The 22,756-nt window shown below is 39.8% G+C and overlaps 1 protein-coding gene across 11 annotated transcripts in view; it reads right to left on the reverse strand.

The window, feature by feature from the left end:
- ENOX1 (ecto-NOX disulfide-thiol exchanger 1) overlaps positions 1-22,756 on the reverse strand; it is a 366,413-nt gene that overhangs the window by 131,280 nt on the left and 212,377 nt on the right. For all 11 annotated transcript variants that reach the window (XM_035553403.2, XM_050715842.1, XM_050715826.1 and 8 more), the window contains 2 exons: positions 9,397-9,532; positions 8,419-8,556 (listed from right to left, as the gene is read on the reverse strand). In XM_035553403.2, the coding sequence (XP_035409296.1) occupies positions 8,419-8,556; positions 9,397-9,406 (148 nt within the window). In that variant the 5' untranslated portion in view covers positions 9,407-9,532. The remainder of the gene's footprint in view (positions 1-8,418; positions 8,557-9,396; positions 9,533-22,756) is intronic.

Below are 22,756 nucleotides of genomic sequence, written 5' to 3' on the forward strand. Positions count from 1 at the left end.
ATTACTCAGTGCTGGTGATGTCACGCACATCATGTGTCACCACTGGAGCATGGGAAGGTGCAGTAAATCCACTGGTTATCTGAACCAAGTCAACATTAGCAAAGCATTATGTTACAAGCTCCCTCGCGTGTTTTGGGGTTAGGCTTGCTGAAGCCTAAGTGGTTTCTTCAGCATGGACTATCAAAAGACATTTTTCCATGCTGATTGCCTCTGCTGATATTTCACAGACAGACTCCTGCAGCGAGGTGGTTTGTGAAAGCTAATTCTTTTGCTCATCCCAAAGCAAAGAGCATTTGAAGGACAGATGGCAGAAAGGAAAGAAAACCATGTTTCTGTCCTTTATCCCAAGATAAAATGTAGAAAGCAATCCTTTCCTGCTTGCTACCCAGGGGCCAAGCCCTAAGCACCCACCTAGCCCATGCAGGCAAAGAGAGATCCTGACTAGGGAAGCACAATAGATTTTATTGCCCTTGACTTGGTGTGAGTTCATTCACAGTCAAGTCTCGCTCTCCCAAGGAAGTCTTGCTCTGAAACTGCCCCAAGCAGTAACATCGGTGTCATGCTGATCACTGCGCTCTCCTGAGAGCACTCTGCAGGTACTAACAGTCCTCTTGGGATGGCTGTGCCCATCTCCTGCAGACCATCCACATGACCTATTGGTGAAAAGTTCACAGATTTGGGTCCAGGACTTCAGGTAGCATCGCCTTCACCTAGCCATCTCAACATACGAATGTGCTCAGCAAGCCACCTTCGAACAGTCTGCAAGCCTTGATTTTGATGTAAATACACAAGTTGCTATTCATACCTCATCTTTGATTAATTTAAAAGGTCAATTTCCTTTTTTCTGTTGATTTTTATCTACAATATCTCAGTTTTCCCATTAGCAAATTGTATATCACGCAGCAGTTACACTGGATGCCTGACATTGGCTGCAGACACTTAGATCCTTGGATGGGATGTGGTGTGTGAAAGGGAAGTGCTGTAAATAAACTGTACTCTAGCACAAGTGAACAGTCAACAGCAAATGGTTCCCAACAGCCTCCTGGCTTACTTCTGGCTTACTTTATGCTTTGGGATGCTCATAATTACTCATGGGTTTTCTTGTCTAGAATAAATAAACACATGGAAAATAGTGGGAATGGAGGCTTTCCAAAGTGGGAGGAAAAAAAAAAAAAAAAAAGATGGTGAAAACTTTTACAGAAATTGAGTATGTCTACGTTATTTCACTGGAACTTCAAACAAAAACAGGCGGAACATATTTTCTGGTGGTTACAAAAAATAACAATTAACAACAGCAAGGGATTAAAAAAACAAATTATCCAAACAATATAGCATGCATCATTAATGTATTCTGGGATTTTGAGAGAGTTAAGAGGACTTATGCCAAACAGTAATCAGTCTGTTTTCCTGAACTGCTAACTGGCCCTGGACAAAAATATAGAAATAGATGCCATAATAAAAAATAAAAATAAAAAAAAAATACCTCACCCCACATACAGCACAAACTTTGCCCTTAGCATGTACCTGAATATGCTCCTTTTCATTTCCTGAGTCTTTATTTGGAACAGTCACCCTTCATCTGACGTTAAAAAAGCACTATTTATCTTTAAGCACCAAGTAGATTTTAATCATTATCTTCATCCTTGGCCTCAATTAAGGTCTAATATAGAGTAGGCACTTGTATGACCTAAGAGGCACACTTAACCCTGAATAGTGTGTCAAAGGCACTTAGAGTTTCTGCCACATTTCCTCTGGCCATTGAATCTCTCTCTCCTTTTTCTGTTGTAACCTGACTGTGTTTGTTCCTAGCACTTTAATGTCCCCTGGTGTGAAGTCTCCTTGAGTAACACTCACACAACAGAAAGTGTGATTAACTCCACAGGCGCTTTTCAGGTCAATGATAAAAACCTACTTGTTACGCTAATATATAATATTTCTTTAGAGATGCTCCCAGTGAATCTGCATATTGGGATTCCCACAGTGCCTGTTCTCTTTCACTCTTGCTGTTCGCCTGTGTCTTGTCAATAGAAATACATAGTTTTTTCTGGGTACGGGCTCTACTCTAATTCTCTAGAGCAGGTTTCACACTTCTTTAATTATTCTGATTGGTTACTCATATAATTCAAATAGTAAAGCTTTTTTTCTTCCTCTTGACTGAAATGCAATGTCTCCATAGTGAAGTCTATAAAAGTAAAGTATAGGAAGGAACTAGAATAAAATTAGAAAAATTATATGATTTTCTTCAGAGTATGCCTTACATTTCTCTTGCTCCATAGGCTTGCTTATTAATGAAACACAATGCATTAAACATGCTTGGAAGCCACAGTATCTGAAAAGATGTCTTCTGAAGATCTTGTAACCTCAAAGGTTTTACAAAATCTGTGGAACACTTTGAAGACTTAGTTTAAGACTTCTTATATCTTTTGCTACCAATGTCAAAGCAATGCACTGTTCAGATCAAGGATAAGTACACTGTACATTACCCTGCCACTGGCCTGATGAATTCTTTCAGCAGCTAGTTGCAATCTACAGCTTATAAGGGCAGGGGAACAAGAGTGCAGGGAGTGTCTTTACCAGATGCTGTCTGCTTAAAAGCTTAAATCTGCAGTGTGATAAACTTTATTAACAAATAATAGATGCACAAGTATTTTTTCCTAGGAAAGGTACTTTCTTCAGGCCATAGTACTAGTGGATTACTTAAAAAATGTGTATGAGCCTGTAATCAAAAAACAGGAGCTCAATACTGACTAAGAAAAAAAAATGGAAACTGTTTTCTTAAGCATGTCTTAGAAGATTCAAGTTATATGCTTCTTAGCACATTGGTTCAGTGGCTTAACAATGATGTGCAGAAAAAGGAAGCTTTACTAGGTAATAGCACAGCACAGGTAAAATGAAGAGACTGCTCAAATGGATATCAATGTCTCCAGGCCGCCAGTAATGGAGATGCCCCAGATGCACAAGACTGGCAGAATCATCTGGCCAGCTGATTTCTTAAAGTCTTCGACACTGTTTAATGCACAGCCTCTCTTCAGGGAACTGCTGAATATAATCAAATATACCTTGATTTCCTACAAGATTTGATTGTTCTTCATTAACATTACAAAAATAGTACCAAACCAGAACAATGAGGGACAATTCAGTCAGAATACAATGATCTGCAGTAGAAAATAATTCATTGAGAATGCCTCATCTACTTTGTGGTAGAAATCCAGTGAAGCTCAATAGACTTTTCCATAGCTGAGGCAGACTGGTGAGGGAATTTTTAAGCCGCAGACCACCCTGTATTTTTCTAATATAATCCTTGTTTTTTTTCCTTCTCCTCTCTTCTCCTCTTCATGGGAGTCAGTGACCTCTTAAGCTAGTGCAGTGAGTAGAAGGAAAAGCCATTATGCTAGTCCTCAACGATACACTCATCACATGGGAAATTGCTTGGGATTAATTGCAATCTAGATATAATGTTTGCCTTTAGTTATAATCTTCATTCTCAAGAAAGAGACGGTCTGAATATTATGTCTCCAAAGACTTGGAGGTCTTGAGCTAATAAAATTATGGGAGGGATATTTAATCTCATGTTTTGCGATTTAAGGGTCTCTAGATTGAAATTTCCCAATTTTGTCTTTTATCAAAAAGTACTTCTGGGGTTACAGTTTCAGGACTGCAACCACTTACTGTCACAGGCGCTGCTTCCATAAGTGAAGTCTTGCTGAGTTATGGCTTGATTTAGAAATACAACTTCTAGTTTGGGGAATCCTGCTCTATGTATTAATGATCAAGAGAAGAGCCCATTGGAGGGAGAAGCGCTTCAGTGCTGACTTACCTTTTACATCTCCCTGTGAAGTATCTGATACTCAACACTGTCAAAAGCACAATCCTGAACAAGGTGATCTGATTGAAGCTGACAGTTTCTATGTTCCACTGAAATCAGGTCAAAAGACAAGTGTGTGGGGAAAGCAAAGACAAATGGAAAAACAGAAAGGCTGATGTAAGTGTCTAATATTTCACAACCTCCAGTGTCTAAAAAACATATGCCTGAAGCCACAAAAATGGTGCATAGTTTTTCTATACTTTTTGGTAACCAAGATGTTAGGCTTCAAAGCTTACTAGCCTCTGTTTTCACTAGGATTTTGTAGAAGTGGTCAAAGTCTAACTTCAGCAAAAACAATACTGGAGGCCACGGAAATTTTAATATCCTGAGGCTGAGGCATGTTGGCTGGGTTCACATGGATGAACTTGCATTAATAATTATCCCGTAAATAAGTAGAAGGCATCAGTTTTCAGGCATACCCTTGACTTATGAGCAGATGTATAAATTTCATCCTGGATGTCTGCACTTATGGTTTTTTGTTTGTTTGTTTGTTTGTTTTCCTGTAAGAGTACAAACAAGCAGCATAGGGCACAGTCTTAAGCAAGTCTAGAAGAATTATCACTAATGTACCACTCTTTGTACTCATTTGTACTGGTGAACTTTTTGACATACACCACCTTTGACTAATGAATGTTTAGGTCATCTAAGTCATTGTGGAGGAAAGCATCTCAAAATTGCTTCATGTTTTCCGGAGTAATGACTCATTAGTGTTAGAAGAACCAAAGTATTTTTCTGGCAGGATGTTGTCCTTTAGAATACAGGTGACCTGCTGCCATTTGCTGAAACAAAAGAGATCATGAGGACACCAAATTCAGCAATGCCAAATTTGCCTTGAAAAAAATCCTGATGTAAAAGCAAAAATAAAACATTCTCAGTTGGACACAGGTCACTAAGTTTTTTTGCTGTTCCTAAAATGTAACAAAACAGTGGACTTGAACATAATTGAAAGATGTGCTTGAATCAGAACTGCTGAGTGCACAAGGAGGATTCAGATCTCAGAAACGTGGAGTACAAACTATCCTTTTCCTCTCACCTGGCCATATTTCTCAAAGTATCAAAGCATAGAAAATTGCAGTTTTAAGGCCTGGATAATTCAAAAGCAGTTTAGTAGATTTTCTCCAACCTTTCCAGAAAATTTTTACCTCGGGCTAAGACCAAGAAATTTCAGTCCAAAAGGCAATTTTTTGGAAAAAAAATTATAACCTGCTGAAAGGGGAGGTTTAGAATGAACGTGCTTTTCAGACAAGGCTATTCCAGATCAGTCTTTAACACTTTAACTAATGCATTATTAAACTATACTAAACTACAGTTTATTGTATGAATTATACATATATGGTGTATAAATGCATATTAGCGTATATGTATTACAATAGCTAAATATTATGGAAAAAAAAGATGAGCTTTCAGAATAACAAGAAGCGTAAGCAGAATATATGTAGAAACTGAAGAGATATTATACACCTATTAACAAGAATTCATCTTGACAAATGAAAGGCTCTGACATTTGCCCAGATCAAAAATCCAATTTTGCAGTACTGGGAGATAAGGAATTAAATAGAGTACAGATATCATCTAACCTGGTATTAAAAGGTTAGCAGTGCTTAAAATTGATTAGTTACCCAGACCAGACAGGCTATATCCCAGACTGTGAGAAGAGAATTGGCCAGATGTTGCAGAAGCTTTAGTAGTCATTTTAACAAACTCTCAGGCTAGGCAAGAAGTTCACAGCTTGCAAAGTGGGTAGCATAACTCTGTTACGAGGCAGGAATCCCAGCATGTTACACAGCAGCAACGTTAACATTAGTTGGAAAAAGAAAACAACAACAACAACAACAACAACAAAAAACAGCAAAACCCTGTAAAGAGACTTAGTAGATCATAAGGAGGCCATACCTAAGGGAGAAAAAATGCCCTGAAATTTAGGAATTAGGAACCAGTATGTTTGGAGAAGGAAAGGCTATGATAGAATAAGTCCTTTGGAAACTGAAATATCACAGAAATAGGAGATACGTCAGGGTATAGATGAGTACCACACACTGAATTTCAGACTATCGCAGTTTATAAAGGCACACGCAGGAAAGATCACATTCTCTCCAAGATAATTTTAAACTAATTATTGCTTTCCTAGCTGTCACCAAGGCAGAAAAATAAAAGAATAAAATAAATATATTTATTTTTAAAGGCAGACAAAAAACGCTGGTGTTTCATTTTCATCTCCAATAAATGTCATAGATGGCAGTAAAAAAAGCAATATGTGACTGCTGAGGGAGATTATTTCATTGATAGGATTAATACCAAAAAAAAAATGAAAAAAAGTCAGAAAGGGCTATAGACTGGTTAGATATTTGATCTAACATGGTGATGGGAACTGTTGTTGAATGCAGACACAGTAAATATATTTATAAATATATCATTGCAAATAAGTCTATAAGTCTTTTCATGGTATATTGTGGTAAAAATTATGGATTTGCCATGATGAAAATGTGTCAAAAACTTATGAATCATAAGGAAATATAATGAAGTGTCAAAACACCTATTTACCTTGAAAAATACAAGAGAGTCTCAAAGAAAGGAAAGGAAAGGGAAAACAAAGAAGTCATTCTACACCTGTAGAGAAAGCAGGCAGCACTTCAGTAATTAATATTTATTACTTATGGCACCTTTCATACATTGAAAATGCTGAACAAATACCAACTGACCTGTACAACACTACTACAATACGTGATACACATGATTATGGAAATTACAGCAGGGAGCTGGCAATGAAATAAAATCCATGAGATCCTCCCTGTAGGGAAAAGCATTGCAAAGGAAAGGAGACTGCCTGGTAGGGATTGCATAGCACACTTCACACAACTTACACCAGAACTGGGGAGTCAGAAGAAGAGGAGAAGACAAAAAGGTGGGCAAACCTCCATGGGACATGCAGCTGAGATGCTTGTAAATCAACACAGAGAAGCTGATTTTGACATTTGGACATTTTCAGGTAATTGAATTTGAGTTCAGCACATATTCAGGACATGAGCATGAATCAGTAAATCTGTTCACAAGGACAGTGGGTTCATTAGGTCCTGCCCCAGTTTGGTGGGATTTCTCCTCTCCTCTCCGTGTGGTGGGACCACAGTCTCCAGCAACAACCTCAGCTTCTACAGGCAAAGCCCCACCAAATAACGGGAAACGCCATTTCCCCACAAGCCCATGGGAGAGGCACACCAGGACCAGTCAAGTCCTTGGTGCTGCTGCGAGAGGACCTTCTGGTGATGCACCCTGCTGTGCCTCCATCAACACCGGCCAGTATTCCTGGGGCTCTATTCTAGGCTGTTGGGTTGAGGACCACCACCGCTCCTCTGCTGGGTGCAGGACCGGTGCAGCATGGGAGGCAGGCACTGACAGTTCTGCTTGTTTCCTTTAATCAGAAGCATGGGGTTAAAGAACCAGATGATGGCCTCTACGAGGTAAACTCTCTGCTTGAGGCCGATTCATCATAAATCAACTTTTGTGCAGCTTAGTTTACCCGCCTGTAAAATAGGTAATTCAGAGCCAGACCATCATCTGTGAACTGGCACAGCTCCACTCAGTTCCCAGTCCCAGAAAGGGACATATTTGGCCAAAATTAAGTGTCACGTATCCCTGGTGAGGCAGACAAAGTGATTTACATCCTGACCTGGCTTACTGCATCCAAGTCTACAGACAGGCACAGACAAGACAGGAGGCAGCTCTGATCCACATGTTGCACTGCTCTTCTCAAGCTAAAGATACATATTCCAGAGGGGACCTGTCGTATGTCTGGCTCATGGCTTGCATCTGTGGGGCACCCACCCACATAAAAATAATCTTTCTCTACCTCACAGGAACAATAAAGTTTAATTTATCCCACCTAACTGGAGTTCTACTGCTGACAGTGAAGTCTGATAATGTCTGGACTAGTCTGTGAAATAATGCTGGTTTCAAAATATTATTTTTATTATTGTTAGAGTGAGTGATTTCCTGACACATTCTCCCAAACTAAAAGTGAAATAACAAAATCAAACAAGAACTACCTCTAGAAATCAATTTATGGAGTCAGGCAGAGAGTAAATAATAAAATACCTGATGGGAAAGCTTCACTTCACTAATATTAGCTGAGCGTATGAACTGAACAGACTACATGATTTTCTGCCTAATTAATGTAGCTTCAAAATCTTTCTCCAGTCAGAAGGTCCTAGTCCGTGGTGTTCCTTGGCAGAACCTCAAGATATCCTGCTTGAACGGAGAAACAAAACCAAACATTCCTCTTATATGACCTGGCCCCTGGTCTTGACTCAGCTTGAAGATCGATGGTTTAGTTGTCCATTTTCCCCAGAGTTTTGGCTTTCCGCAAGGCTAAAATATAATGTGGATTATACACCTAGTACAAAAAAAGACTACTATACAGTATGCAATATTAATTATAGGTGGTGTTTTCAGAATATAAAAAATAAATATATCCTCAGAAATCATTCCAGATATTTCTAAAAGGTTGCAAAGAATCCATGGACTAGTAAAACAGAACTCTTTTAAAAGAAAAGTCTTACCTGTCACAAGCTGTTGTCCAGCTAGTCCTACTGGAACCATCCCCAGGTTATTCATAGCTGTGGCCCAAGCTGTTGGATCAGTGACTGACATGTTCAGTTGCGTGGTATCTATAGCTATACTTCCCAAACCATCAGCTGCTGCAGGAGAAGAAACACGTTCTAAGTAGAAAAGTTAACATCGCAGCTTTATTAACCAGAACTGTCAGTGAAAATGAGGTATCACAACCACTGTTCTGTTTCTTAATTATGTTTTACCTTTCAGACAACTGATAATAGTGCTTGGTACTGTATAGCAAATGATGAAGACATTGGAAATATTCAGCAAACATAAAATGAAACATGAACAATTCAAGCAGATTATATGGCAAACTTTTTCACCATGAGGAGGAGTCGAGCAGTGGAACAAGCCGTACAGTCAACAACCTTGGCAGTTTTCAAGAGTGAACTTGGTAAAGCCCTGAGCAACTGGTCTGACCCAATGGCTGGCCCTGCTTTGAGCAGCAGGTTGGACTGGAGACCTCCTGAGATCCCTGCCAACATGATTGAATTATCCTGTAGTCCTCTGATACAATTTAATTGTATATAATCTATGGCAGACTGTAAGAAAGCTGTGAGAACCAAACACATCCCAAGCAAAAACCCGCTTCCCATGACATACAATTTTTTATAGAGGATTTAAGAATATGTTATCCCCTAACTAAAAAGAGGTTATAACCAGTTGTTTCGCTATGCAAAACACCAAGTTTTGTTCTGAAAACAAAAGAGAGTTATGATTAATATGGTCAAAAAAGACTGAGCCCAGGTATGGATTCCTGGACTGGGGAAGGAAGAATGGGTTGGATAGCTAAGGGATGGTACCCTCCTCATGCTGAATCCCAAAACACAAGTTGTGATTGCACATTTGTGCATCCATCCCATCACAGCTGAAACCATCTCCTACCTATTTCCTTACAACCTGTGCAGACCTGAGATATTTACCGGCAGCCATTGCTTTTTCACCAGTTCCTTTTGCTTCTGTTAGACTTCTTCAGCAAGGAAAAATTAGCTACTGTATTAGCAGCATCTTGAGATGGGATGTCACTGAATGCAGGGCCCACACACAGCTCATTAGGCTCTGAAAGAGAAAAAAAATGAAATCAGCCATCAAGTGCCACAGTCAGAATATAGTTGCAAAACAACGGACCACTCTGGGAAGCCACTTGAATGATGCTTCTGCCCACTCGCACTGGACCACCAGCCCCAGCCTCCTTGCACCCATTTCAGTGAAGATTTTCAATGAATCTTAGCCCTCTAAACAACCAGTGCCATGTAGGAACTGTCAGACAGCTTGCCTCTGACTGAAAAGCCCTTCACAAATTAGGCCTTATCAGTAGCTACACAGCCTCCTCAGTATGAAGGCATTGGCTGAAAAAGCTCATTTTAAGGGTTGAATATGTTTTTTGTTTTTTGTTTTTTTGTTTTTTTTTAACTGTTAACAATTAACTGATCTTGCAAGTTTCAGGAAATAGTCTCCTGTTATGAAATGAAAATGAAAAAAAAAAAAAAAAACTGCAATGAATTTTAGAAAGGAATGCGCAGAGGTGTGAAAATGTAAGAAAACCTAACAGAGCTGAGGATGATGCCTGCGCCTTAACTAGCACGCTATGTTTGCCTCAGAAAGGTTAGGTAGCTCAAAGTGAAAGTGGAGAATCTGCTTCCAGCTAAAATGCACTGCTTTCATCAGATATCTGTCAGACCGTGCATTTTACGTAACAGTAACTTTTTGCTGTTGTTGTTAGAGAAGTTCACTTTGTCATTGCATTGCTTATGGTAAAGGAGGCTGAAGAGAGGATGAGGTGTGACCAAAAGCTGTGAGCTGACAGCACCCACAGCAGAGGGAGAAAACACCGAGAATCGTGTGAATCACTGAATGGTTTGGGTTGGAAAGAACCCTAAAGACCATCTAATTCCACCCCCCCACCATGGGAGGGGACACCTTCCACCAGACCACGTTGCTCCAAGCCCCATATTGCCTGGCCTTGAACACCTCCAGGGACGGGGCATCCACAGCTTCTGTGGGCAACCTGTGCCAGTGCCTCACCACCCTCTGAGTGAAGAATTTCTTCCTTATATCTAATCTAAACCTACCCTCTTTTAGTTTAAAGCCTTTACTCCTTGTCCAGTCACTATTCTCCCTGACAAAGAGTCCCTCCCCATCTTTTCTGTAGGCTAGAAGAGGTTGAGATGAACAGAAACATATACCCATGTTAGATATGTGCATTAGCTACATTTATTTATTTATTTATTTATTTATTTATTTATTTATGGCTGTCCAGAAGCCAAGAGGGTCTGATCTACAGTCTTTGGTACCAGTAGGGAGATAGCACAACCTCTGACCGAGTGCTTCCAAGATTTACAGGGGAGTCATGAATGCCAGGCAGGTGCCTGTTGGTGACTTGCTCAGCCCTAAAGACACTTGCACTGTCTTTTTAAAAAGTACTTGAAAGATCTTAATTATCAGGTTTCCAACATGCAAACCCTAAGAATTCATCTTTAGAAAAGAAACAATTAAAGTGATTATGCTGTATTTTAGCTCTATTTGAGCACCTCCCACACTTTTCTTTTTTCATATGATGTGCATAAAGTACAAGCTAGAAAGTTTTATAGTTCTCTGACACTGTACAGATCACTTCATAGGGACATGATCAAATTAATAGCTGTAAGAGCAAAGAAAGAGTCGGGATCAGACAATACTCTACATTTTTTTGTATGTTGTAATTTTCAAATAACCAGCATACTAGGTTAAAAAGTATTTTGTTCAAATCTACAGTGGGTCTATTTAAAAGTCAATATTTATCAACTCTTAATATTCAAATTTGCAATTCCAATTCCTATTTGATCTCCACTATTCATTATACAAAACATAAAATAATTTCATGATAAAATTAGCTGCCAAATAACATCTATAAATACAAAAAAAAAACATTGAACAAAAGTCCTCTGCAGGGAACACGATTAACTTATGTTAATCTTGGCAAGCCACCCAAGATTTATGTCATGTTTTTAAAAACTGGATGTCTCTTATTCAGCTCCTTAAAATTGTACTTAGCTCTTTCTACTCAGGCTATAAACTTTTGACCACAAACATCTATTTTGAGGTTAAAGCTGGCTGAATAATTGCTTGTCAATAAGATATTTCTCACTCTGCACATCCCCTTTCCTCTTCATGAATCATTCGCAAATCAATCTGATTCACAAACAGATGCTGAACAACCCAGATGAGTGTGGTTCACCTAACACCCATGGATCCAGATACCCCCCTGGCACGGATCTGGGTGCCCTAATGCATTTCTCCTGTGACCAGGAACCTTCTTGCCCTGGTGCAGGAAGGAACATCTCAAAACTGCAAAGAAATAGCAATGAAAAGCCTCTCCACACCTTGTTGTGGGCTAGTTGCTTATTTCCATCATGTACCCCCCTAACTGCTGAGAATAGAGGAGGTGTTTCCCCATGGTGTCAGAAGACTTGCACAGGTATCTCGGACCAGCATGGGTTATGAGATAAGGGGCAAAAAACAGGATGTTGGATTGTTTCTGGATGTTTTACTGCCTCATGGTGTGCATTGGGTGACATTACAAGGTCTGCTGCCAAACTTCATGCTCTCTTCCCCCCAGCCCAAATTGCAGCTGTATTAGCTCTGCCAGAAATGGGAATTGGCCCATAAAGACTCAGACCTTGGGCTAAACAAACACACCTCAGTCTACTGAGAACTAATATGTGACTTCTTTTGCATTTGCTTTTTACCAGGTTGTTCATCTATTTCAAATTTTGGTATATTTTCATAAATTAGCCACAAGCATTTGTTAAAGTCCTTGCAGAGGACAAAGAAAATACCACCATGAATATGGGGTTATTTGTGAATCCCCTATTGGGCTATGCCACCATCTCTGTCCAGTGCGCCACGAAAGTTTTTGCTCAAAACACACTCTCATAGCCCACGCTGGCTCTTGGCAGTTTTGCTTTCTCTCTAGCCATCAAGAACAGATCAGCAGGATCTGGATGCAGTGCAGGCTGAACCAGGGGAAAAAGCACAAAGAGCACGCAAGGAGCCTAAAGTGGAACTAGTCCTATCTAACCAAGAACTGCTGCAGGCTATTTTGTCAGTGGAAGAGAGCTGAATAACAAGCATAAAGGCACCTACGAACACTGAATAATTTGCAGCAAGCTGCAGGCAGAACTAATGCTACATCCTGAAGGACACAGACTGTAGAAACTAGCTCTCTTAAAAAGAAAAATACTAATTGTGAAGATCCCTTCTACTGACAACTCAAAAATTACATTAATAGAGAGCAGCATAATATGGCTAAAATAATCTTACAGGAACTTCACACATAATTGACACTCAACCTTTAGTTTTCATCAAGAAACTTCTGAAAATTCGAATAGGGGGAGGTTTCATTAATTCTTAAAATAAAATCAGCTTTGGGCAAATTTCAGCATTTCTTTGTATAGCTCAGATACTGCACTATTATATTCTTCATGACACTGGAAACAAAACAAGCTAGAGAAACAAATAAACCCTCACTCTAGGTCATATAAAAGACAAGTGATGTGTGATGAGAAATACGTCTGATAGTAAAGATTCTTACTTTCTTAAAAATAAAAGGAATAACTGTGATACTTGTTAAACATCCAAGAGAGTGCAAGCTTATGCAGGCACCCTGTGTATAATGAGCAGGTATTAATCAACACCATCTCATTGACATCACACCTTTAGATAGCTCTCCTGATCTATAAATCATTAGTACTCTTCTGGGCATTAATGACCTGAAGATATATGTAAAAAAATCTGCGTACATAAACATTTGTGCATGGGAGTAGCTTTACTCCAGGGAGGGGGAGTAACTTGGGAAGCAAATAAAGCCATAATACTGATCTACAGGAGAAAACGTGTAAAGTCTTCCGGGTGCTGATGGTTCTGGAGGTTTTTGGGGAGCAGGTGTATTAATAAAAACTTCATTTCTTTAGAGCTTCTAATTAACAAATTTCTAACACCAAACACTGTAAAGCGATTCCCTGGGACACTTTTTGTGGCCTCACTTTCTGCAGACACAATGCCAATCCTTGCATGGTAGATTGTGCGAGACATTTAGACTTCCCTCAGACAGGTTGTCAGAAAGATAAAGCACCCTCAAGTCCATACCAATGAGCACTTCTCAGTCAAAGCAGTCATAGCAGATTGCACTTAGCACGCATATTTTATACCAGGCAATTAAATGCAGTTACCCAAATGAATACAGAAGTTGGTTATATATTGTGCATCAATTATCACAGGCAATGAATGCTGTGAGACAAAGAAATTAACACAACATAAAGCTAATTCAATAACACAGCAGATTGCTAAGTTAAAATCTTACCCTTTAGATATCTATAACACCACAGACAGTGAATTACGACACGGAGTGAAGCTGATTAAATGCACTATGGTAATGAGGCTCTGTGGAGTGCTGGGTCAGCGGCCAGCCCCAGGATGCATGGAGGAGGTTCTTTGCCTGGCTCTGACACTGATCTGCTCCACGACCTCAAGTCGTTTTGCCGCTCTGTCTCATTTTAGTGACCACTAAATCCTTCAAGGAAAAGACCGATGCCATCAATCTTTTGAAACCTGGGACTAAAAGTTGCAAAGCCATTAGAAAGTACTGGTGACAATTCTCATGACAATGCAGGTGGCTGGAGCGATGTGGCATCGTGTTACACCTAGGAAAGTTTTTCAGTTCTTACACGAACAGCATGTGTGAAGCATTTCTTATAGCTTACTGTGATTCATAGGATGACGGTCATTAGGTTGGTCACACTCCACCTGACCTGCCAAAGCACAGGTCATTTTCCAGGCTACCTCCTGCTGTCTTCTAAAATGCATCAAGTGTTTTGTACTGGGTCTTCCCAGTGTTTCTGTTTTTAGAGATGTTGACAGGACTCCCAATAAAGAAAGAAGAAAAATAAATGAGAGAGAGAAGCAAAGATTTTATGAGAATCACTACCCATGTCTTCCTGACCATTTCTGGATGAAGAAGAAAGCTGTGGGTACTAACAATGAACATGATGTGTTTTTACCATGGCCATGCTGCCTGGAGCATGTAAAATGAAAGAACACCTCCAATGTGACACTGAAGACGGCTTTTACCCACTAATGTTGCATATGCAGCGTATGAAAAAGAGGCATCGTCTTATATTTTTGCATGGTTAATGGCATGTTAACAGCTAAAAAAAAAACTCACCTAAATTATGAACTTCAAAAGAAATTAAAGAAATTGAACTTTTCCAACAACAATTTGTAAAAAATGTTTACAAATTCAATAAATAAAATACATGAGGTACCAGAGCATTTTAGAAAACGTCTTATTTTCTGGGATAGGACCCTAAGTTAAGTATCTATCATATGCTTCAGTCTTTTGCAGCTCTACTGGAGAGAGGCTAGATGCTTTCCAGGGTCTCCAGAGAGTCACCCTATTTATCTGGCTCTGTCTGTCAGACTCCCGCTTACTGGATGCCTTTGGAAGAAAAGATTGATTTTGAAGGAATTGGCACTTTCCTTAACAAAACAGCTTTATTAGGCAAAAGCCAGTGAAGACAAGAAGGGTCCTACCCTTAGTGCCAAAATAGGAGCTCTGGTTACATGTTCACTTACATAATTCTTCTGATTTTTTGTATTTTGAATTAATTATAACACCTATGTTCATTCTAAACTGTGCCTAGAATGTGTGTAGAAAAAGTACATTTTCATCTTATAAACTCATAAAACATAGGCTGTAGCATTAAGAGATTTCATTTTTCACTATGTACACTAAGTATGTTTCTACATATTTACAAAGGATACCCTCCACCAATTTTTGCTGAAAAACAGTTAACGAGTAAGTCACAGCCGTACTGATAGGACTAAGACAACTTAAAGAAAACCACGATATATTTACAGTTTCCTTTTAAATTTAACAAAGCCAATTTGCACAAAACACATTTTTCTGGAAGAACAGCTCGTTTGAGATGCTGTATTACTAAAATCCTCTGCCCTAGCACTTTTTGAAGATAATACGTAGAACACACAAAGACCGGATTTCCCTCCAAAAGCAGAACACTGGAAGATTTTGGTGTGAAAAAAAAAATAAAACAAAAGTCTTCCAGATAAACAGGTGTGCTTGCCATGCTCTTTGTAAGGTCACCCCATAATATTTCATGCTAAATCCTGATCTTCTCTGGCATTGAAGAGCAAAGACTTAACAGGTTACAAATGTGCTTTTTCTTTTGTGTGTATTTTAGCAGCTGCAATCTGAATATGCTGAAGTCTATAAATAACAGAATCTGGAGGCACATTAATCAAAGCATTACAGAAGTCCAGCTTGGTGATAAAAAAAGCATATGCAGTACCAAAATCATCTGGAAGGAAAAAAAAAAAAAAGAAAAAAAAAAAAAAAGCAACTTTGCCAGCTTGTGATGCAGTGTAGTCATGATAAAAATAAGCCTGATTATTACTTGAACACAAAACACCATTGTGAATGGTGATTGCTTCTCCATTTCTCCCTCTTTCAAGATGACTTGAAATTTTGAATCACTTGCTTCCCATTTAAGAGGCCAGTAGCCTCTTAAACCAACTCTTCCTTTAAATTTCTGCATATTAAGAATTTATATGGCACAAATAAAGAATGATTCTAAAACCTTTTAATTACTAACAGCAGTATTTTAAGACTAGTCCTTGTGTCATGCTCTTTTCTACTGAAAGCCACTGACTGCTTTAGAAACGTGACATTCCCACGTCACTGCATTTCAGACAGAAGAGAAGGCACCCAAAGCATGTCTTGAGCAAACAGACTTCAGCAACTTCACTGGAAGGCTGAATACTGAAATGCTCCCACGAGAGGTGCTGGAATGCCTCCTTGATGCCATACAGCACCTGGGGCAGTCATTAGATGCGAGCTATACATGCTATTTCTTATCTCTGTTGGCTTGAGGGAACACCTACATAAATGCAGCACACATCACACCCTCTCCCACTCTGCTGCGCAACACCCCTTGCCTTGTGTTTACTAGAGCTACTTCAGGCAACTGCAATACAATGGGGGTTGTTTTTCTAAAAAAAGAAATACAGACAAAAGAGGGAAAAAAAAAAAAAAGACCAAAGCAAGCTGGGACACACTCCCAGAAAGAGCATTTTAGCTTCCTGGCTAACCTGAAGCAAAATCACTCCCATGCCACCCCTTGAAAAAATGCAGTTTGATGGGTAAGCCCTGCCTGTGGCAGACCGTTAGGGACAGTATCATGCAGTCCATCAGAATGAGAGGGGGGAGCCTCATTACTGAATTTCCAAATGAACACACACTGCATTCTTCAAGGCGCAGAAGACCAGGAGACAGTTGAGTTTCACATGGCAACATTATGTGTGGAAAATCTATTTTAAGTAACTTTTTAGAAGTTTCTAAAATGCATTCATTATCATTTTTCTTTTCCTTCACAGCCTGTATAATTGAACTCCTGGAGTTAAAGCAGCCTGTCTTTTCAGGCAGTTTCATGGGAAAAAAAAAAAAAAGAAAAAAAAAAACTTGTCAATCAAACTATTTTCATATTTTTAAAATACACTTTTATCATTGGACAAAATTGTGACAAGAGGTGACATCTAAGTGTCCTTGCTGAAGTTCCCAGGTGACCTGCAGAACACTATTTCGTGGGGTAATGAAACGATCTAAAATCATATAGAACAAAATTTTATGCAAGACCACCATGTATTTTCTCAGTGAGAGTTCAGGTGAAACACCTGAAGAGAGGTTTAGATTTGTTTTGTTTTAATTCAAGGTTTCTGATGAAAAATTCTGCTTATGAGAAAAACTCAATATCTCTTCTATCAACCTGCATCTCTCCTCTCTCCAAAAGCTGCCATCACCTCTTAGCTTGTCACACTCAGGATCTTTTTTTCCCAACTATAAGCTCTGAATTGGTAGTGTGCTCTCTGGTCTCATTTATCTTGTATTCCTTCCATTCCTCTTAGCATATTGCCTGTTCTTCTCCATTTACCTCACAATTTTCCTCTTTGCTTTTCTTTGACTTGTTTGTTTGTTTGTTTGTTTTTCCATCCATTGACTCCATGTTTCCCCTTACAACAAAAAAGGCACATCTCTTGCCTGACTCTGCCATGGGCCATTCCCTCATCCAAATACCTCTTCACTACCAAGAATCAGTATTGTCTGTTACACTGTGCTGTTTCATTAAGAGAAGAAGGGATTCATCTCATCAAGTGTGAGGCCTATGCCTCAGGCCTAAGCCTGAGCTTTCCCACTGCCAAAATTGCCAATGGGGGGAATGAGATACTTCAGATGGCCTGTTTCAGACTCCTACCTGATAAGGCAATGAAACAAGCCTCAGAGATGATCTGGGTTAATCAAATTGTGCCTCATGAGCCCAGCCACCACTCAGCTACCTGCCGTATGAATCCCAGTACACCTGTCAATCCCAAGGGACTCAGCTCCCAGTCCTGTCCTTTGCCTGGCTGGAAACTCCAGCACAGCAAAGCTCAGGAGAACAGAAATGACTACAGCTTGCTGTAACTCAAGAGAATGTCCCCAGATATAGACACAAATGTATATTTAGAGAGATGGCTTGCTTTCTGATTTTTTTCCTGCCCATTCCCAGTGAATATGCCAACATATGACTATTAGTGGTTGACAACAGGAGCTGCCCACTCACACACATTTCCTACAACTGTATTGCCCTACATCTATGTGTTCTTTGGAGAGAAAACTCATTCTGGCCCTTTTCTTCCCACTTCCAAATGAATCGTTTCTCCTCAGCCCTGTTTCTTTCCCAGATGCTTAACTCCTTTGCTCCTTGCAGCTCCCTTCTTAAAGATCAGTGAACCACTCAGCTACAAACCCCACTCAGCTACCATGGTTTCCCTATTTCTTCCCATCAGCCTTGACCAGGTAGTAAATGGCTCTCTTTATCCTTTGCGCCATGCTTGGGGGCAGTACCCCCCTTTGATTAGAAGGTGAGGAGAGCTACATGGAGTTTCCCTCTGTCCTTTTGCTTCTCCCAGTCTGGTTGTTGTGGGTAAATGGGGGGAACTGAGAAGGTTTTCCATTTTTTAGAAGATGGAGCAGAGCTTCCAGGTTTTTTGTTCTCCCTCATACCCAATGCCTTTCAGCAGAGGCTGAATTACATTGTGAAGTGGAGCCAAGAATTTTCTACCTGTTTTCTAAGTAGTTGCATATGGGATCATGAAGCAATTACTGTAGGACTGCAAACAGGAATATCACATACTCTGCATGTGTGCTTTTCTTCAGAGGACACTTGTACACCTTCCTTCTCTTTCGCTGGAGTTGGACTCGATGATCCTGGTGTCTCCTTCGAACTCAGGATAATCTATGATTCTGTGACTCGCTCCCACAGAGGGAGAGGCAATCCCATATTTAATACGAGGCCTTATCAGGAGACCATCAGAGACTGTGCATCAGCTATGATCAGGCAACGAAAAATGCTTTGGGGCTTCTCCCTTGTAACTGGCTTCCCCGGGGTTGGGGCAGATGGGGTTCCAGCTGCAGATCATGGTGGTTATGATGGTGCTAAAAGCCTTCCCTCCCTCCATCTCATCCTGCTGTACCTTTACTGGCTAACACCCCCTCCACCCCAAGAGGGCTAAAACCAACTGGAGACCCAGTGCTCCTTGTGCTGTAATTGGGCTGGTGCTGGCTTCATCCAGGAGCCCCCTGGGACTGGATGTCAGCGAGTCAATGATGTTCCAAGAGTCATGGGCAGGGCTGCCCTCCTGCCAGGTTTTTGCACCTCATACAGCTGGATCTTCAGCCCTTTGAGACTTTTAAGATGCTACTGTGACATAATATTAGGAACACTGATAATGATAGCATCCCCCTCTCTCCTCATGCAGGCCCTTCACCCCTTTCACATAGCTAACAATGCTTTCAACCACCCTTTCCTGGAGTATTGTGCATTTGTTTGTCTTGCCTTATTTGAATTATGAGCTCTTCAGGGCAGAGAATTTGCCTTTATCTACATTGGCAAAGTACAATGTAAATTTACTGCACTATGTAAATATTTTCTAATAACAGGGGCAATAACAAGAATAATGTATTTACTTTACTGTAATAAAGTATTTTCAGGCTTCAAGATACAAACAGGAACAACCCAAAGTCAACAGCAGGACCAAAAGGTTTCCAGAACCTTTAACTGTAAAGCAGAAGCCGTGAAGTCACTGTGTGAAACTTTGGTAAATTAGTTACTTATATTCATAAATAGCATTTGTTACTGCTGTAAAAATCATTGCACACTGACCCTCTGGAAAACATAATGCAGAATGCAACCAGTGTAAACCAGTAGAGCACTGCTTAACATGTATCATGAGGGTCACAAATGGCCTACTAGTTACTTTTTAAACAAATGTAATGTTAATACTTTCACTGCAACATTATGAATAAAGCATTTGGCCTGTAGCTATGAATATGGTTACTGATGGCTTTAGACTTGTTTTCTTACGTTGTCATCCAGCAAACTTCTGTACCATGCTCTCCCGGGACCAAGTCTTGACTTCACCCCTTGAACTTTCAGAGGACAGAGGTACTAGCCCAGAAGACCCAGGGTTGCAGCAGTTCCCCCCAGCTCCCCCAGCACAGCTGGATAGCCACCACTTGATATCGTCCCTACAGCAGCAATTATAGAATCACAGAATCATTTACGTTGGAAAAGACCTCTAAGATCATCACATACAACCGTCTACCACTAAACCATGTCCCTAAGCATCACATCTACATGTCTTCTGAATACCTCCAGGGATGGTGACTCAACCGCTTCCCTGGGCAGCCTGTCCCAATGCCTAACAACCCTTTCAGTAAAGAAATTTTTCCTAATATCCAATCTAAATCTCCCCTGGTGCAACTTGAGGCCATTTCTTCTTGTTCTATCACTTGTTGCTTGGGAAATGAGCTTTTCTGGCACTCAGGAGGTACCAGGGTCACTGCCCACACCTTTTTGACACCATCTCTGCTCACTTGGTTTTATTTGGTTTAGTTTAAGCTAGAAGGCATCAAATTATTCAAAATAATTGTGATGATGCAGGGGATTAAGCCAATAGAAGTATGAACGGTCCTTGTTTGTCCAGGTGACACTGCAGGAGTGCAAAACAGAAGCATGCAGAGACAAAACCCAGTCCTTTGAATTTACAGTCTTGATAGACAATGTTTTGTGAGACCAGTGAATTTCTGTCTGAAATATATGGTTTAATTTAGTAGTGCCTGGGTGACACCAGTGGCCTCTGATATATAAGCGGTCAGGTGAAATGACCTCTGTGTACCTTCTTGCTTGAAGCTCAGAGCAACAGCAAGCAGAGCAGTTTGAATGGGTCCCATTTATTATTCTTTTAATTGCCTGCTAATATTTCTTTCAGTGGGAAAGACTAATAGACTCCTTCTATCTCTAAATGTCTTCTAAACTACCTGAAATTGCAGTTCAACCAAAACAAATAAGGGGTCTTCTGTCCATTAGAAATAGAAAAGCAATTGGATGGGGATCCAGGAGATTCCTGTTCCTCAAATAGCTCTGCAATAGACCTTGGGCAAGTCATTTAAACTGTCTGTGCCTTGATCCCCACCCATGAAAAGGGGTGATAATATTTTTTTATCCTGCACTTCATTAATCTTGCATAGTCAGGCTGTTCTCTGCTTATAGGGTATGTTCAGCATGACAGGACCATGACCTGTGCCTGAAGATAAAACAAGATTGCATTAGGTCAAGGAATATATATTTATATATATATATATATTTATTATTATTTTTTTTTCTAGGAAAAATGAAAACCAAAGCAGACAAACCAAACAAACACACAAAAAAGACAATGATCTTTTTTTTTTTCTTTTTCTTTTTTTTTTTTTTTTATGGAATCACTGTCTATCTGAATGTGGAGAAAATGGCAAGTTTCCTTTAAAAGGACTTGCAATGAAATTCACACTCTGTCAGGTGTAAATTACAGCCTGTATCTCATCTTGTTCTATCTACAGCTCCTTTCTTAGTCATGCATAGCGGCAGTGTACAAAAATATTTCCTGAGTGTGATCAAGCGAGTATGGGCACATAAGATGCAAACAAAATATGAGACTTTAAAAAAATTGTTTACCAGTATCTTAAAAGAAAACTGAAAGTTTGTAATCATGTCATTTCTCAATCAGGGAACTGATTTACAGTAAAGATGCTTGGGAACACAATTCAAATAAATCTATACAAATATTTTCTTTACGAAGTTACAGGGAACAGAGGTAGCTAAAAAGAGATGAAGAAAAAATATATATCCTAGGAACATGATTATATTCTGTAATCATAGATATAGTAGATCACTTAAATTAAGTCCTTATCATAATAGAGCTGCTCAGTGGAGTAGCATGAGAGATATGCTTTTCATATTTTTTTCCCCACTGTTTTTACACGAAACCTTCTGATTGCATACACTTGATGACACCTAATAGATAATTGCAGGCAAATACCTATACACCATACTAAACTCTGCAGAAACCCAGCTTCATCTGTGCTCCTCTTTGAAATGGTGATTTCCTCCCCAGGTCCCATAAGCTAACGACATTGTGAAGTGCATCAATGACACACAGTGAAGCATCATCACCAGGTTTGCGAAGAGTCACCAGATGGAGCTGTAGCACATTGATGTGTTAATGCATATTTCAGGGTACAAGCAAGATTTCAGTCTTGGTAGAAATGCAAAGCTGTTAACTAGTAGAAATGCAATGTTGTTGTTACTCTTCTTTAGGACAGCTGTGGCTAGTGGCAAGGGACCAGCAAATTCAGTTTAATTATGCACCCGGGAACACCTGAGCTAGGAAATTCTCTTCAGGTTGGAAATTTCCCTTTTTTCAGGAATAGTTTAAAAAGTCTTCATTGTTAAGCTGTCTAGATCCATACTATATGTATCAGCTTTACTTCTGATTAGTCCTCCAAATACTTACTAGTTTGTGAAGACTACAGCTCAGAGGAGAAGCAATAATTTTCTAGATGTTTATTGAAGCACTTCCTTGGGCCACTCAAATTAAAAATTTACTTGATAAGTGCATGAATAAAACAGATTCACATGGCTTCTCAGTGAGTGAAGAGATGCCATATCTGCTACAAGTGGCTATGGATTCTCTGAAGAGCCTGCAGAAGAGGTGCCAGATTTTTCTCTCATCTTGGGCTCTCACCTTACACTTTCCAGGATAAGGTGATGAAGCTTTTACCCTTGCCTTCCTAGTAATCAACATCTGGGCCAGTAAATTAGGCTTAATTGGGGACCATGTATGTTTCTAAGGGGGCTTTAATGGTGAAAA

Source organism: Cygnus atratus, chromosome 1 (genome assembly GCF_013377495.2).
Source record: "Cygnus atratus isolate AKBS03 ecotype Queensland, Australia chromosome 1, CAtr_DNAZoo_HiC_assembly, whole genome shotgun sequence".
Taxonomy (NCBI): domain Eukaryota; kingdom Metazoa; phylum Chordata; class Aves; order Anseriformes; family Anatidae; genus Cygnus; species Cygnus atratus.